This window comes from Silene latifolia, chromosome 5 (assembly GCF_048544455.1).
Source record: "Silene latifolia isolate original U9 population chromosome 5, ASM4854445v1, whole genome shotgun sequence".
Taxonomy (NCBI): Eukaryota; Viridiplantae; Streptophyta; class Magnoliopsida; order Caryophyllales; family Caryophyllaceae; genus Silene; species Silene latifolia.
Genome location: NC_133530.1, coordinates 29400514 through 29419643, shown reverse-complemented (window position 1 = coordinate 29419643; position 19130 = coordinate 29400514). Strand labels below are relative to the sequence as shown.

The 19130-nt window shown below is 39.4% G+C and overlaps 1 protein-coding gene across 1 annotated transcript; it reads right to left on the bottom strand.

The window, feature by feature from the left end:
* Positions 1–8083: 8083 nt before the first annotated feature.
* On the bottom strand, positions 8084–18923 carry LOC141657157 (uncharacterized). The gene is made up of 3 exons (XM_074464299.1): positions 18780–18923; positions 18497–18699; positions 8084–8547 (listed from the first exon to the last, which is right to left on the bottom strand). The coding sequence occupies exons 1-3, from the start codon at positions 18876–18878 to the stop codon at positions 8292–8294; spliced, it is 558 nt and encodes a 185-aa protein (XP_074320400.1). The 5' UTR covers positions 18879–18923; the 3' UTR covers positions 8084–8291.
* Positions 18924–19130: the final 207 nt, after the last annotated feature.

Here is a 19130-nt window from a genome sequence, read left to right as displayed (position 1 = left end):
ATCCAAAATAATTGTTAGAATAAATTTCTCTACAAAGAATGACCGATAAGAGTTGCAGAATATATGTAAAGCCCAACATTTATTAGAACGTCCAAAAATGTTAGCCCCAATTGTAGGATAATAATTTGAACGGAAAAATCTCTAGATCCACTTATTTCTGTAGTAGATAGGGGATTAATCAGGCTTCCTAAACAAACCCGACCTCGAGACTCTCATTTGTATGCACTTACGATCTAGGATCTAAGGATCGTTGCCCGATATCCATACCCATTTGTTTATCTCAGACCCTACTTGAAAAGGTGAATAGGTTTGCATAACATAAAATGGGTTCACTGTCACCCAAACTTGAACGTAAGTTTACAATTTCGTTCCCTTTCAATTTTTTTTTGCTTCACCCCTCTTTCTTATCCTACTTATTACTCTACCAAAAAAAACTAGTCTTAAAAGAAAAGGAAAGTTCGACGCAAGAATTCTCTGAAAATAGAGGTACTAGTACTACAAATCTACAATATGCATCACAGTACGAACTCGCACTAATCAATTATAAAAGCTGATCGTATATATATAGACATACTTGACTTAAGGAACGTAGCACTCAGATTTTTCTCTCTCTAGAAAATAGAGAGCTAATTCTCTCCCTGGAGAGCATCAACTTTATCTTTTTAGCTTTCATCATTCCTACTCTAATCTCTAATTACCCTTTTCTCTTCCCCAAATTGCATCTTCTTTTTTCCTGGAATCGTCTAAAATCCTAATCTTACCTATTACCCAAATCTGCCTGCAGCTATTCTATAAAAATAGGCATTAATTTAGAATTGGGGGCATTTATTGGAGCTCGAAACCCTAATTTGTCTGTCAGAAATTCTCTTGCAGTGGATTTTATTCTCAAATCCTTCCATATTCCTCCTCATCATTAACTTCAGTTTGTATTAATTGGTAGCTCATTTAATTTGTTCAGCTCGAGGCTCTCTTTTATTGCTCATTGGTGATTAGTGGATGCTGAGTTGAAACGACGCTGAGTTTTTCCTGAGCTCAGGCGTCTTTCTAGGTGGCCTTCATCCACTATTTAAACCGTGTCCATGGCTGTTGGAGTCTCTCATTCTTATTCATCTTCTCACTTTATAAATCTTCTAAATCCCAAAAAGAAAACTCGTCACAAATTCCCTCATCAAAACTCTGGTACTTATAAGCATTTTAAGGGTACTCTCTCCACTGTTCCAGTACAAAAGGTAATGGATTCTGGCTATATTTTGGGTGGGTCAGTTCAGGGTTTGCATGAGAATGGAGCTGAGGGACCTGCTAACTTGAATGGTCATCATCAGAATCATTCTTCTGCTGAGTTCAATCCCATGAACCCACTACATGCTAATATTTGGAGATTCCCAAGATCAGGTGGGGTGATCAATGTGGACCCATCTGAGCTGGGTCAGTCTAGAGAATTTTGGAGCTGCTGTGTGTTGGGATTTCTGGTGGACTATCGTCTTTTTGAAGCGGACTTACTCAATGATGTTATTAGGAAAAAGTGGACCACTAAGGGGACTATCACTGCCTTTCGTATGGGGGAAGTCTATGTCTTCCACTGTGCTGAAGCTGAGGACATGGAGGGCCTGTTGAAAAGAACTACAGCAACTATTGATGGAGCTGTGATGGTTTTCTCAAAGTGGTTTCGTGATACAGTGCCACGCACTGTTAGATTCCCTTATGCTGAAGTTTGGGTGCGAGTATGTGGGCTCCCCTTTGAATATCTGACAATGCAGGTAGCACACATTGCTGGTAAGCTACTGAGCAACAATTATCATGTTGAATCTTTTCATTTAGTGCCTGATAATGACTTTTTAAGGGTAAAGGTTCAAATTCAACTAAATGAACCTTTAATGCCTGGGTTTTTCTTGGCTATGGAAGGGGGGTACTTACTATGGATCCAGTTTCGATATGAGGAAGTATTTAAATACTGTATTAAGTGTGGAAAAATTGGTCACAAAGGAGCACAGTGTAGGGAAACCATTATGACGGTGGTTTCTGGGATTAATGGGATGCTGGACAGGTCAGTTGAAAATGGTTTCCCGGTTTTTCAGGCTAGCAGCACACATACAATGTTCAATTTGGATTTAAGAGCAACTCCTTCCACAACAAAATTTATGTCCTCTAAGGTCAGGCTAGGGACTGCCAGGGGGAATACCAGGAGGAGGAGACGATGGGAGTCTTCTGAGAGGGCGGTGGATTTTGATTTAGGAATCACACCTGGTGGGCGTGTTATGCCAGGGATGGCTTTTGCTGTCACTGCACAACCTTTTGCAGGTCCAGTGATTTTTCAGGTTGGAAATGGTAAAGGAGTTCAGGGTATGGGGATGGGACATGAGAATCATGTTGTTGGGGATGGAGGTCCTAATGGTCCAAACCTTGGTGCTGCTATTCCCACTGAAGGGGGGGCAGCTGGCATCAGAGGTCAGGGAGATGTGGTTATGGCTGAGGCATATGAGGGGGAAGGAGGGCAAAATCAGGGACAAGGTCAACTTAACCAAGTGCAGGATGTTGAGATGGGAAATGGTAATTTAGCAATACCTGGGGCAGGGGGCTGGTTAGAGGAGGATGAGCCCAACAACGAAGTCTTTCATAGTGCAGGTGAGGAGCTGGAAGTTCAGGGTGAACCAAACTTCCTTCAACAAGGAGTTCTGGATCAAGTTCAGGGTGAGGATCCTTATATCTTATATACAAATCATAACAGCCTTATTGGAGCTTTAGATCGTGATCAGAGGAATCAAGCTGCTATTCTGAGCAGGATTGAGGATGATTTGGGCTGGGCACATATGGAGGATGAGCACAGAGGATATAATCAAACTTTTGACCCACCTATGGAGGGTTGGCCCACTGTTTACCATTATGCGGATGGGTCCACCAGACATGTAGGGATGGGGTCAGGTCAAGGGGAAAGGAATGGGGAGGAAAATACTGAGATGATGATTGAGGCTTTAGCTGTTGATAATGAAGAGCTGGTTGGAGTGGAGGCTGAAAACAATACAGGAAGGGGGGTTAATACTACAGCTGCTGACAACTTGAATGTTGCTGAAGACAATTCCAATGATGCCCCCTCACAGACTGGGGATATGCTAGCATCTGAATCCCTTGCATCAGAGTTCTATTCTGATGGCAGGGATGAGGAGGAGATAATTGTCATCTCTTCTGATGACACAGCAGAAGTTAATACTGAACTCCAACTTGCTTTGAGGAGTGTTTCTGAGTTGGGGCATCATAACACGGTTTCTGAGGAGCATACAGGGGATGATATGCAACAAAGACAAGCTCACACCTCTCTTTTCTCACAAGCTATTGCTAACAAAGGTAAGGAGCTGGACGAAGGCTCATCAAATTTAATCCCATGGGAGTTACTTATGCAGGTTGAAGCTGGCAAAATTGACAACAAGAGAAAAGGTGAAAGTTCTGTGAGGAATGCAGCAGTGCAGTTGTTTGATATTCCTGAATCAGGGGCCAAAGCCAGATTGATTGCTGCCCTACCTGTTGGAAACTCTTCTGATGGATGCCTGGGTTTGATGGATGCTTACCATGTTTCTGATATGGGAGAGGATTGCAAGCAGGAAATCAGGGGGGCAAGAAAGAGAAAATGCTGTACAGATGCTGGGGATTATATCATTCCTGAATCAGCAAAGAAATCTGTGGAGGAGGCTAAGGAGTATCTGCGCAAGATGGCGAAGAGAAGGTGTTGGTCACCTGCAAACACTGTGGAAGAACAGAAGCAGCCCACGTGGGGATTCAGAGTTAATGTTGAAGACGTAGTGATGGTGGAGTCAAGTGATTCCTCACTCCCATCTGTGAATGGAGGGAGATTTGATCCGGATGATGATGGCTTTGCGGAGGTTGGGCCTTCACAACCTCCTCACTCACCATGATGGGACTTGTATGGAATTGTAGGGGTCTCAATAACACGCTCGCCCCTACAATTCCAAAAATAAGAGCGTTGGTAGGTACTAAGTATTATGATTTTCTGTTTTTAGTTGAAACTAAATGTAATGTTAGTAGGGTTTCTCCGTTGTTTAGGTCTTTTGGTTTTGATAAGTCTTTTGGGGTTGATGCGGTGGGAGCATCGGGAGGACTTTGGGTGGGATGGAGGAAGGAAGCTCGGATGTCGGTTGTCAAGACTTGTAATCATTTTATTATCCTCCTGGTTAAAAAGTATAATGGTTTAGACTGGTACCTCGTGCTCTTCTATGGTGCGCCTTGTGTGAGTTTGCGTGCTTCGGTTTTGCACGAGGTGGAGAAATGGCTTGAGTCTTGTAAGGCCCCCTTCCTAATGGTAGGGGATTTTAATCAAGTTGAGTACCGATGTGACAAATTAAGCCTGAGTCAAAGGGCTATAGGAGGGGCGGATGATTTTAACTTATGGAAAATTCGTAATGAACTCTTGGATATACCTTTCAAAGGACCACGTTTCACGTGGTGCAATAATCGTAAGGGTGAGAAGCGAGTTTATGAGCGAATTGATAAGGCCTATGGATCAAAGGATTGGTTTACTCTTTTCCCCAATACTGGTATCAAACATTACCCAATCCAAATCTCGGACCATGCACCTATTGAAGTGGATCTGAACCTTGTGGATGCAAAAGGAAGTAGACCATATAAACTTGACGCCTGGGTTTTAGATCATGAGGAGTGTAGGGAAAAGATTCGGAATGAGTGGAGGACAATTGTCAGAGGATCACCGGCATACCAAGTGAATAGGAAACTAGCTAGAATAAGGACGTGTGCTAAACACTGGGCTCTGGATAAACGTGCTGAATGGCGCATGAAATGGGAAGATTTTGATAAAAAATTGGAGAAGGGGATGTCCTTAGCCATTGCTGGAAATGGGGATGAGGAATATTCTATAGTGAATGAGGAGGTGACGGAGTTTGCAAGGGCAGCGACGGCTTTCTGGAAGCAAAGAGCGAAGGCTAAATGGATGGTTGATGGAGATACATGCACCAAATACTTCTTTAATTGGGTTAAAGGCCGGGCAGGCAGAAATCACATTCATGGAATCAAAGGATCGGATGGAAATTGGTATTATGATATGGATCACATTCGAAATGAATTCCAGAATACTTTCATGGATCTTTTTCTATCATCTAGTGGAAATGTGGAGTGGCGAGACCACTCTGCATTCGAGGACTTGCTTCAGCCTCTTGAGCTTTCGCTATCTCAAGATGATATGGATCGCCTCTGTAGGCCTTTTACAACCAAGGAGGTACGCATTGCGGTTTTTCAAATGGGTGCACTCAAAGCTCCGGGTCCTGATGGTATTCCTGCTGTTTTCTTCCAAAGGTGCTGGTCTATGGTCAAAGGTGATGTTACGAAGGTCGTTCATGTCTGCCTTAAATTCAGGCAGGTGCTCCGGAACTCAATAGGACTTTCATCACCCTTATTCCGAAGAAAGAGAGCCCGGAAGGAGTCTCGGACTATCGACCTATTAGCCTCTGTAATGTAACGATGAGGATTGTGACAAAATGTATTGCTAACCGCTTGGCAAGGGTGATGGGCTCACTGATTAGTGAATCTCAGAACGCTTTTCTCCCAGGCAGAAACATTAGTGATAATATCCTCGTGGCTCATGAAGCCATTAATAAGATAACAACGCACCGGTATGGACGACAAGCTCTATGTGCTTTTAAAGCGGATATGAGTAAGGCATATGACCGGGTTCGATGGGATTTCTTGGAGGCGGTCTTGGTAAAGTATGGCTTTCCTCAATCTTTGGTTACGCTTATGATGAATTGTGTTACTTCGGTGAGCTATGAAATTTTGATAAATGGGATCCCACTTCCACAATTCAAACCTCAGTGCGGTCTTCGACAAGGTGATCCCTTATCCCCTTACTTGTTTATTCTATGTATGGAAGTCCTATCCAGAAATATTGCACGTGCAAATGAGCTACGACTGATACATGGAATTCAACTAGTTAGGGATGTGCGACCTATTACACACCTCTTTTTTGCGGATGATTCAATTTTCTTTTTCAAGGATAAAGAGGAAACTGTAACTCACCTGGTGCAAATTATTAATGATTACTGCAAAGCGTCTGGGCAACAAATAAATGTGGAAAAATCGGGAATTCTATTTAGTCAAAACACCACTCTGCTTAAGGCCCAGACGATTATGAAAGCCTTCAGTATCAAGAAGAATAATGGAATTGGGAAATACCTTGGGATTCCTGCGGAATTTAAAGAGTCTAAGCAAGGGATCTTTGCAGCCCTTATTGATCATGTCACTAGACGAGTTTCTTCGTGGAATGGAATTTTTCTATCACCAGCTGGACGTCTTACCCCGATCTCACTCGGTTCTATCCAATCTCTCAAACTACTTTCTATCGGTCTTCGAGTTCCTAAGTGTGGCAAAAAGATTAACTCTATTTTGACACAATTTTGGTGGGCGGGATGTAAATTGGGGAATAAACTTCACCGGTGTAGTAAAATTTCCTAAGTCTGCCGAATAGTGCGGGTGGTCTTGGTATTCGGAATGTTCAATGTCTTAACCAAGCTCTGTTAGCCAAGCATGGATGGCGACTTGTTTCTCGTGAGAACTCTTTGTTTTGCAGGATTTTCCGACAAAAGATTTTTGGGACACAAGTTTTCCAGCATGGGCTATACCCCATCAGAGGCTCTGGATGCTCTTGGGGTGTATGTAGTATCTTATATGGGCTATCCTTTGTACTGGAGAATATCGGTTGGAAGCCTGGAATCGCCTCGAACTTAAACGTGTGGTCGGAAAGATGGGTTGGGGGAGAAAGGCCGAACCCGTAAATGAATGGTCAGCTCAATACCAGCCATCTTGCTATCTTACAGGTTAAAGATCTGATACTACCTGATGGTTCCTGGAATGAAGGCGTCATCAAGAGCCTTTTCACGGATGAGTGGACTATGCGAATCCTGGCTGTACCGCGTTGTGAAGTAAGAATCAGGGATAACATTTTTTGGCCTCACACGACGTCGGGTATCTTCACGGTAAAGAGTGCCTATGGATTAATTTTCGAGGAGTTTATGATCAGGGCAGGAACTGCCAAAGACAAAAGTAGAGTAAATGACCGAAGCCGACTTTTCTCGTTTTAAAATACTTTGAAGCTGCCAATTCCACAAATGTGGAAGATTCTCCTATGGAAAATTATCACAAATGTTTTACCGACAGGACATGAATTCTACAAGCGAAGCATTGACGTGGACCCGTCATGCGGCATGTGTGACAGCGATCAAAGGACATTGGAAACGCCCGAACATCTTTTTCGAGATTGCAACTTTTCAAGTAGAATCTGGGCATTCGCGTAGAAGGAACTGAGGGCGTCTCTATCGCTGACTGGATTTGTAATTGGATCCGATATCTAGCCAAAAGAGAGGAAGGAATCTATCAGGTGATGCCCTTCGTGGCTACATTATGGGCATTATGGACTATGCGCAACAGGATCAAATTTCAAAATCAGGAAATCAACCCGCACATTATCATCAATATGATATATCGGGCCATCCGGGAACGAGTGAGCATTCTGAAGAGGTCTCTTGACAAAAAAACGGAAAGAAGTAACAGGGGACCGGATGAGGAAAGGACAATTCAAGAGGAATCTTTGGCTATTAGGGATGGGCATCCTGTGTGTATTCTCGGTAAGCCAAGCGGATGTGCTGTGATACGGGTGAAGGTTGATGCTAGCTGGAACAGGAATTTTGAGGCGGCCTTTGGATGGATTGCCTATGATAATATGGGGAGTGAACTGGGGCGGAGACAGGTGCACACGAAAGCAGAATCGGCTTTACAGGCTGAAGCCATGGGGGTCCGAGATATTATTCTGTGGGCGCAAGAGTGGAGACATCTTCATCTGGACATTTCTTCGGATTGCTTGCAGCTTATAAATCAACTGGCAGGTGCTGACAAGGATGACCATAGGATTATGGGCATTCTTGAGGACATTCGTGCTTCCTATAGTTTTTTTCATTGTTTATGTTTTAATTTTATCCCGAGGCGGTTAAATGGCATTGCGCATAATCTTGCAAAGCAAGCCATGAAACTGTGAAAACCTTATTTACAGCTGTCAAAAAAAAAAAAAAAGTATATATATAGACATCAATCGCTGACATTTCGTTAATATCAATTACAGAATTCTTGAAATACAAATAAAAGGCATTAGAAATACATGCTCTTTTGTTTCTACCATTCCGAAGATACATTACAAAGTTACAAGATGGAATACAAATAAATAAAATTACAATTACACACATAAAGTAAAGAACATGAAACAATGATGATCGATCATTTGATCAAGCACCAAAGTTGTTACGAGGTATATCATGATCTTTACGGCGACGTGCACACATAAGAGTTGCATAGGAACTCAAAGTGAAGAACATTGTTATGACGCACCAAATTGCTGCTCCCAGGAATAACGTCTCGTTCGCCATCAAGCACTCCTCTTTCCTACCGCTGGTGATTCTGTCGTTTTTACTGACTAATAAGCTTTTATCGTTGAATATTGCTGAGGATACTAGCCCAGTAAACGTTATTACGAACGATATCCTGCATCGTTTAGGCAAAAGTTTAAAATTTAAATTGATGGTTTCAAATTGAATTACGACTAGCAATATCTAGAATTGTATATAAATAACAATTTAAACGCAACGTTAGTTCATACGAATTCAATCTCTGTTACATAAACTATCCAAGGCTTGCTAGTCAAAATCCTAAGTGGATTATATCTTAAAACAAAAGTTTAATACGACGTATAATCTACCAAATATTTATCGATCTATCATCAATATTGGAACATTGAGTTCACATCTAATAAAGTTGGCTTCCTAAATCCTTAGTCGATAATATCTTTAAACAAAAGTTGTAGCGATTAATTACTGTTAGAATGTGACTCGTATGTCGCATTGGTATGTCGGAGTTTGATTATGGTGAGACTAAGGAAGAAAAAAGGAGCAACAATATGGGAGGAGAGTCGCGTGTGTCTATGCGGGTCGCAGTAATATCTGTTGCCTTATGCTAATTTTGTGCGTATGTCAGGCATTAATTTATGGGAATTGCTTTGACTTTGTTTCTACGTGACAATTACCATAACAATTGGTCTCCCTTGTGACGGGTTACCATTTGTGGCGGATATTTTGTGAGTTAAAATGGTAACAAAATGGGTTAGTGGAGAAAGGGGACCACATGAATAATGTTGCAGAGAGAGAAAAAGTGGGTACTTTGTAAGATAAAATGGTATCCGTCACTTAAGAGTGACGGATATGTGCCGTCACAAACAAGAATTTGTGTTACCATAATATGGTAAAGATAGTGGGCCCTCCACTTTCCTAGTCCTAGTTGTAGCCCACGTCATGTGTTTAGGCGTTAAATTTTTTCTTTAGCTTAGTTTAAGTAAGTTTGTTTATTATTTTATTTCCTAATTGTATTAGTCTTTGTTAGGGTAACTTAATATATAAACTCTACCCTAACCTAGCTATTCTTTAAGGAGAGATTTGTGAGGCAAACACATTGAGAGTTTTAAGAGGCAGATCTAGAAAAACTTTGTGCTCATCTTTTGTAATCTGTAATTCTCCCGACATAGTGAATTATTCTCCCTCGCCCTGGTGGATGTAGTTATCGCATTGATAGTGAACCACGTTAAATATTGTGTGTCTTTTATTTTTGCATCTACTCCGTATCGCTTCCGCACAACAATTGGCACCAGAGCTTAGGTTTTTTGGATCCAGGGAGGAGAAGATGGCAACTGACACTATAAGGATTGAGAAGTTCGACGGGAGGAATAGTTTTGCACTATGGCAGATAAAGATGACGGTTTTGCTAAAGGAGCGGTGCATCTGGAAACCCTTGACGCCGGGTTTCTCCACGAAGGTGACGAAGACTGAAGCTTCGGCTGCAGGTGCTGAATCTGGGGTGACTGAGACGAAAGATCCTGCCTTGTTAACAATGGAGGAGAGGGCTCATTCATCGATCTTGTTGAGTTTGTCAGACGCTCAGCCGATGAGTCGACTGCAATGGGGTTATGGCTGAAATTGGAGAGTTTGTACATGACAAAGTCGCTCACCAATAAGTTGTTGTTGAAACAACGTCTGTTCTCTTTCAAGATGCAGATAGGTATGTCACTTCGTGATCATCTAGACAAATATAATACTATATTACTAGATCTGCGTAATATAGATGTTAAGATTGAGGATGAAGATGCTGCTTTAATTCTGCTGGTTTCTTTACCTGCGTCGTATGAGAATTTTGTGGATAAGAAACATTGACCCTAGAGGAAGTGAAGTCAACACTTTGCACTAGGGAGTTGCGACAAAAAGCAACTGTTGACTTAGAAAACGGATCAGGGGCAGGTTTAGTTGTTGATAATACTAAAAAGGGTGGAGTTCGGAAGAAAAAGGCTAAGGCTAATATTCCAGACACCAATACTGCTGATAATTCATTTATCTCATATCTATGTAAGAACCCGCATAAAAGACCTAGTTGTCCTAAGTTGAAAGCTAAGTCTAATGCGGCCGTAGTTCAAAGTAAGAATTTGAGTACGATTAGGCGGACTATGCACTTGTGGTTGATTCTGTTCGTCTCCGTTGATCGTTGGATTCTAGATTCGGGGTGTTCTTATCATATGTGTCCACACAAGCATTGGTTTAATACTTATGAGTCCTTTAATGAGGGTCGCGTTGTTGTTGGTAACAATGCTACTTGTGAGGTAGTGGGTATTGGGTCAATCAAGGTGAAGACGACTGAGGGTAAGAAGTGTACTTTGACTAATGTGAGACATGTTCCAGCTTTAGGGAAGAATCTTATATCACTTGGTTTATTAAGTGATTTAGGATATGAGTTCCAGAGTAAAGGGGAGATTTTGTCTGTCACGAAGGGTTCTAGTTTGGTGCTGAAAGGTGTCAAACAAAATTCCTTGTATGTATTGCAAGGTGAAACACTGACTAATTTTGCAAGTTGTGCATCCGTAAATCACAAGAAGAAGACTAAGGTTTGGCATAAGCGGCTTGGTCGTATGGGTGATAGAGGGATACAACAATTGTGCAAGAGGGATCTTCTTGACGGTGTCAAGGTGAGTAACCTTGAGTTTAATGAGCAACGTGTGTTTGGTAAGAAACACATATTTAAATTTAGGAAGAGTGTTCATAAAACAAAAGAAGTCCCTGACCCTTCGGGGTGCTGAGCTTAAGGTGGAGCATCCTTGAGCGGCCCGGTCCAGGGCTAAATGGATGCAGGCCTAGTCCAGGGCTTATTGGACGGCAGACCCAGTCCAGGGTATATTGGATGGTTATAGACTCAAGGTGGAGTCTATGGTGTTCTAGTGTGAGAGCTCAATTTGCTAGAACATGGCAGATATAAGTCTACTTGAGTGACTTGTATAGTGGTCGAGTGATTTGGAAGTCGTTTGCTAAATGCGACTGTCCGAGTCAAGGTGGAGAATTGTTAGAATGTGACTCGTATGTCGCATTGGTATGTCGGAATTTGATTATGGTGAGACTAAGGAAGAAAAGAGGAGCAACAATATGGGAGGAGAGTCGCGTGTGTCTATGCGGGTCGTAGTAATATCTGTTGCCTTATGCTAATTTTGTGCGTATGTCAGGCATTAATTTATGGGAATTGCTTTGACTTTGTTTCTACGTGACAATTACCATAATATGGTAAAGATAGTGGGCCCTCCACTTTCCTAGTCCTAGTTGTAGCCGACGTCATGTGTTTAGGCGTTAAATTTTTTCTTTAGCTTAGTTTAAGTAAGTTTGTTTATTATTTTATTTCCTAATTGTATTAGTCTTTGTTAGGGTAGCTTAATATATAAACTCTACCCTAACCTAGTTATTCTTTAAGAAGAGATTTGTGAGGCAAACACATTGAGAGTTTTAAGAGGCAGATCTAGAAAAACTCTGTGCTCATCTTTTGTAATCTGTAATTCTCCCGACATATTGAATTATTCTCCCTCGCCCTGGTGGATGTAGCTATCGCATTGATAGTGAACCACGTTAAATCTTGTGTGTCTTTTATTTTTGCATCTACTCCGTATCGCTTCCGCACAACAATTACAATATAAACCGAGATAAGCATAAAGCCAAGGTCATCGTATGGCATAGAGAATAACACTTCTTTGGCGATGTCTAAGTCTAGTGGTTAAGGGCCTAAGACAGACCTCCTTGTAGCTTATTTAACATGGAAAAGGTAGATACGAATATTCCAGGAATAATACAACCAAAATGTTACTCCAATAGGCAACATCATATCAAACATATGCCCAAAAAGAAAAAAAAAAGGTTTTACTCTACGTAGAGATAAAATTACCGAAATTATATGGGACTTTTTAAATTTCCTACCTATTTTATGGGACTTTTTAAATTTCCGTCTACGCTTTTAAATTTCCGTCTACATTTTACCCAATCGATTCCTACCTATTTTATGGGACTTTTTAAATTTCCGTCTACGTTTTACTCCGGGATTGAGGGTGACTTGGCTCGATTTGGTGGGGCCACAGTGGCGAGAAACAACAGATTTATTGGGTTGCTTGGGATAAGTTGTGTAGTACTAAACAGGATGGTGGTCTGGGATTCCGTCATTTTGAGACGTTTAATCTCGCCATGTTGACAAAGCAATTGTGGAGATTATATAATCGACCTCCGTCCTTGGTTTCACGCCTGCTTGCAGCTCGGTATTACCCCTCGGGAGACATCTTACATGCGTGAGTTGGGCATCACCCATCGTTTGTTTGGAGAAGCCTTATGGATGCTTTCACGGTCTTTCGGAGTGGGAGTAGATGGCTCATTGGGGATGGTCGAAACACCAGGTTTTGGCATGACCAGTGGAGCATCTCGGAAGCGGGACCGCGTTTACTTTCGCCCATCTCAGGTTTGCGTAATAGCGTTGTTGCGGATTGGTTTTTGGATGACCCGATAAGGTGGAATGAGGATCTGCTCCAGCAACATTTGTATGAGTTTGAGGTCCGCGATATTCTCCGAATACCTCTTTGTTCAACTCATGAGTGTGATAGGCTAGTTTGGAATAATACCAAAACCGGTTTGTATACAGTGAAGTCTCGCTACCATTTTATTCGCAGGTTGCAGGAGAGGAGTCGTGATAGGGGAACTTCAAGTGATAGGTCTAAGTTATGGCTGAAAATATGGCGCCTCAAGCTTCCCCCGAAAATTAAAAATTTTGTATGGCGAGTGTGCAAAGGGGTATTACCTTGCGGGGGCAATGTGCAAAAAAATGGTTAAGGATGCCGATCCGACATGTAAGCGATGCCATATTTCTGTTGAAAGTGAAACCCATGCCTTATTAGATTGTTCTTTTGCTCGGCAAGTTTGGGAGGTTGCGGGTGTGGATGAGGTGGTTGACACGGAGTGGAATGGGGCGAGAATGGTGGATTTGGTGGACCATTTCATCATGAATGAACGAGGTGAGAACGTGAGTAAGCTTATGGTCCTCTTATGGGCTATTTGGAATGGTCGTAATGAGGAGTATCACGGGGAAGTGAGGACGGTACCTCAACGGGTTGTGGAGCGAGCTTTGAGTTATTGGAATGCTTGGTTGGATGCACAGACGGAACGTGGTGAAGGTGTGGTACGAGCTAGGGGCGAGAGTGTGAGGTGGGTGCTTCCGGGGATAGAGGAGTGGAAGCTTAATGTTGATGCGGGTCTGTTTGGTGATATGGGTTGTGGCCTCGGAATGGTTGTGCGGGATCATGAAGGTAAGGTGGAAAGGGTCGGGGTCCAACAAGTACGGGATGTATGGGATCCGGATATTGCTGAGGCAAAAGCGGCGGAATTTGGCCTAAGCGCAGCGTTGCAAATGGGGTTAGCTAATGTGGTGCTCGAATCGGATTCCGCTACCTTGATCACCATGTTGAAGTCGAAAAGTGTCCCGGCAAACTATTTTGGTAGAATTGGAAATGTTACTCTAGAGCTAGCTAATGCTTTTACTTGTATTCGTTTTAATTTTGTTCGTATGGAGGGTAATGGTGTGGCTCATAGTATGGCTCATCTAATGCCAGTCGATTACTCGACTAGGTTTTGGGTGGGTTCGCTTCCTGAGCATATCGTGACTCTTGTGGACTTGGATGCTGCTTTCTTAATTTCTTAATATTAATATTACTATCTTTACACCTCAAAAAAAAAAATACCAAAATTAAAGTGAACTTCTTTTCATACTTATATATAGGTCTTCACAAATTCTCATTTATGATAGACAAAATCCGTCACTTTGAAGAGAAGTGAAAGAAAGGGGAAAATGGGGGGATAAGTGGGGAGGACTGTGAGAGGTCTCTATGCTGAGATCGTCACAAGCAAGACTCTTTGGTATGTCTTTTATAATGTAGCACTAATGTGAGTTTTAGTAACTTTGTGGTATAAAAACACATCTTAGTTCCGCTAAAAAAAAAACAATAAAAAGTGACTTTTTTTTGTTTTTAAATGAGACACAATTCAAGTACAATATAGGAAGGAAGAGAAATAGAACCCGTTAACCTATTATCACGACTCACGACGGCTCAATCTTAATCACTAGACTAATAACTCTTCGGTATAAAAAATGGTAAATGACACAGTAAATAAGTACTCCGTACTTGGTAATGACTAATGATAAAATGGTCCCTAATTGTAGTCAATAATTACAAGAACAAGTGTGACCATTAAACAAGTGGTCTGGCTCAAAGTTAACAATACAATAATCAACCTGTCATTTATTTAAGACTTGATAATGGACCTTGTAATTATGGACAAGAAAATCAACGTCAAATTAAATGACGATAACTCGATACACAAATCAATGTATATATATAAAAGAGGCTTTTTTCAGGCATTCTGAGAGACTCCAACTATTCTAAAACACTAAAATAAATCTATATCTATATCTATATCTATCTATCTAAGTTTTATAAAATACGTATAACAATTAACAAAGGATATACAATAATAAATAAATAATTTAAATCTAAACAAACTCAAATCAAACTAAAAGATAAAGTTTGTAATATAGGCCATAATAAACGTCAAAATTAACAATCGTCAAAAATAACACTGCTTAGATTAGTGCGCTAAATAAGTCTCATATTTGTACCAAACAAAAAGTCTAATATGACTCAAATACTTCTATAACACCGGCTAAAATATTATATATACTCAATGCTCTTGCTTAATCATAAACTATTGGACTTCTTTCTATTGTTTTGTACCAACTTTTTTTGGTTTGTTCATGTCGTATTACATTGATTGGCGATTTCTTTCTTTGTTTTTCTTTTCTTTTCGCAACACGATTACGATTTCATACAATAATACTCATCTTATTACGTATGAATGTGATTGAATTCTTCTTATTTACCTTCAAACGTTACACACTACGTAATTCAATATACTCCTTTATTTTATTTGCCTATGATATGTATGCTTATTAAATAAACTTCGTCGGTATCGCAGGATATAATATGAAGATTGAAATAGGAGGTTCAATTTTAGGAGCTTTAACCGAAAGGAGGACCGAGCTTGGGTTCGTCTCCAAACTACAATTTCTTTGGTGTTTTTATATTTTAGTATGCTTTTTAGTTTTTTCGTTGAGATTAGTTGTTTACGCTTTAATTCAAAATCTAATTTGTCACCATTGGTATTTTTTTTGCAGGAAAATTTTACCCGTTTTACTTCTATGATTGTATTTTAACAGGAGTATTATGTTAATGAATAATGATGACTATAATTTCTAATGATGACTATAATTTTCTACTACATTCCATTATTTAATACGGTATGCAGCTCTTCCCTGGCAAATAAAAGGTTGTACCCTCTCAACACATAGGTTGACTATGGAAAGTGCTTGCCATATATAGGTAAACGATTGATCGAGATACCTAAAATAGAATAGGTAAACAAATGACCAGGACGGAGGGAGTATATGATTAACAGACGATAAAGCATATCTACTCTATATTAACAGACGAGGACCATGAGGTTCTCCATGCATAATCCCGTACGAGTATTGCTTAATTAATTCTCAAACATTATGTAGTCTATTATTGTGAACACAGCATGATGAATGAGAACTTTTTGAGTGTTTACAGATAGTCCAAGTTAAAATTTAAGAATGATTTTCGAGCAATGTAATGAATATCATAGTTCTTTTCTTATTTGATCGATTTCAATAATTGTAACAATACCAATTATGCATAGACGATTTACTTTCTAACAACACAAAAGGATTCTTAAAGTAAAATAAACCTTCCAACGGCTTCTACACAAAAGAAATATCCGATGTATGTTACTTTTTCTCTATTGTGTTTGAAAATTTGTTATTAGAGTTGTTTATCATAGAAATTCGTTTATGAGACTTACATATTGACCGTGGTTTCGGTAATGTGCGGCAAATTCAGACTTAAAATAAGTGGTTTTGCATCTAATTTTAGTTTTGGATTGGATTTAGATTAAAGAAACGGAGTAGTAAAAATTCTACAAGTATAAATTTACATTTGTGCAGCTAGAACTAATTAGGCTTCCACGAGGGTAAATAATTATGATATGTCATGGTAACCAACTAACCAGGTAATAATTCACAAAGAATCCACTATCATTCCATACTACTGATGCGATTAATTGATAGGTATTTATATCCCTAGCACTTGAAGGTTAACAAATAAATGAGACACTCATAAATAAAATAGGTCAACAAATAACCAGAAAAGAACACTAATTATACTAATTATTCATGACCTATTAATATCGAGTAAAAACTTTAGTCGTAATTTGATCTGGATGAAGGTAATAGACAAGTATCAAGTATCTTCATAAAGTCTAAAAGAAAACATAATTTTCATGTTGTTTTCTATCAACCAAACAATATCCCACTGTATTATGTAAGATTAGTAGAATCTATTTGAGTGTTTGCATATATTTACCAAACAATTCTTAACAAATTTGTAAGGACTTTTTTTTTTTGAAAGTAAATTTGTAAGGACTTTAAGTAAAGGCAAATATTTCTTTTTATTAATATCACTTCACAAAATAACTCTTATTCAACTAAATTCAGTTCAGCTCAACTTCATTCAGTTCTGTATAGTTTAGCTTCGTTTCATTCAGTTAAGCTCAGCTTCATTTAGTTTAGATTAGCTTTTTTCAACCAATCTAGGGCCTAGCTCTTACTTGAGCTACGTTCATTTAGTTGAACTCATCTTTTCACAAATTAACTCTTATTTTAAGCTATATTCAGTACAGAGTATAAAGATTCACTTTGCCCCCAAAATAATAATAAAATGATCAAGATACACGGTAAGAGTGATCATTTAATAACTGAGATACCATCTCTTTAAGTTCAGAAATTAAAATTTTGCAAATTCTATCCGATCAAGGTGATAAAGTTATTTGTAGAACTGTCACCAAACTTATGTAAATTTTATCCGATCAAGATGATAGAGTTATATTGGTATATATAAAAGCTAAAATGATAAGAATTTTAAAACAATTGTAGACCACTCAAACGAGTTGGATGGGTCGGCTGCTGAGGTGATTCATACATGTTAAACTCGAATACGGGTCAGACTACAAAATTTAATTACCACATGACTTTGATGCAAGGTTTGCTAGACCACTCAAACGGGCTGGATGGGTCGGCTGGTCAGGCGGTTCACACATGTTAAACTCGAATATGGGTCAGACTAAATATGGGTAGGCTTATACGGGTCACGGGTCGAAAAAGTTACATTTTCCAGATGCAAAAAAAAACTACATTTGTACAAACTCACGGTTCATACATGTTAAACTCATTAATTATTTATTCTACGAAGAAAAACTTATATTTTCCAGATGTAAAAAAAACTACATTTGTACAAGCTCACTTACAAACAGAACACTATTTAGTTACTCGTGCATAACGATTATAACTTTTATATACACAAATCATAACAAAAAAAACCTTAATTTGTTTGTATATACTCATATTCTTAAAAAATTATTTCAATGTATTTGTATATACTCATATTCTCACGAGAAAACTAATGTTAAGAAAGTAAGCATAGCTTCTCAATTGCGAAGATACAATTAGAGACGGATCAATATTATAACCCGTACAACGTACGGGCACAAAATCTAGTTCTCATTGAAGACATGACATATCCGTCACAAGCTGAAGACGGATACCATTTTATCTCACAATGTACCCACTTTTTCTCTCTCTGCAACACTATTCATGTGGTCCCCTTTCTCCACTAACCCATTTTGTTACCATTTTATCTCACAAAATATCCGTCACAAATAATAACCCGTCACAAGGGAGACCAATTGAACTCGATAAGGGTGACTTATTTTCTGGGTCGTCTATTAACAAGTTTAAAAAGTTCTAAGAACCAAAAACCGTACTTCGTGAAATACAAACTACGGAGTATAATAATAATAAAACTTCGAGGTAAGAGTCGTAAGACTATATAAATAGGATTCATCAGCTTATAGAGCAGGAAACTGAGTATAGAAAGAAAGTAGAAGTAGAGGAGGGAGAGAAATAAACATACCATGATAAAATGAAGAGGATAAATGAAATAATCCCACAAAAATTGCAAGGAAACTTTCGACCGCAACAAAAGCAAGCAGTACCAGAAGTTATAAGTATTTGATGAATAAGAATGAAAAGAGTAGCAATTATTGCAATTGCAAACGCTGCAGTACTGCTTGGATATATGCATACTCCTTGCTTATCTACGCTTACATCTTCAACCTACCCAAAAGACGGGTTAGGATAAGGATATGACTGCGTATATTCGACACGAGATTTATTAAGAATGGTACTAAGTGTACCTTAATTCTTTTGACATAAGCGAGGAAACTAAGGCCTGCTGCTGCTAATCCAAAAAGTAAAGCCAACAAAGGAACCGCTGCTCTTTTTCTTCCTTCCATTTATTTTGTCTTTTCTAACGTTTGTTTATTTGTCAATAATTATTGAGATTTTAGTAAGAGCTTGGGTTGTTATTAAAGGGTCGTGGCCAGTTGGTGCTACATGGGTCCCTAACTCATACCGTATGTACATCCAATTAACATCAATTAACAATTTAACATTATACAATACTTAAGAATAAATTATTAATTATATCCACACTTAGTCCACTTTTTTAAACTTACTCCCACGTCAATTTTTTTTTTAAATTACAC

Bases quoted from the DNA above. Each gene is read 5' to 3' on its own strand.
- LOC141657157 (XM_074464299.1), bottom strand. From the start codon at position 18,878: ATGGAAGGAAGAAAAAGAGCAGCGGTTCCTTTGTTGGCTTTACTTTTT. The intron at 18,700-18,779 runs GTACACTTAGTA...TCTTTTGGGTAG, and splicing joins CTTATGTCAAAAGAATTAAG to GTTGAAGATGTAAGCGTAGA. The intron at 8,548-18,496 runs GTATGTTTATTT...TAAACGATGCAG, and splicing joins ATCCTCTTCATTTTATCATG to GATATCGTTCGTAATAACGT.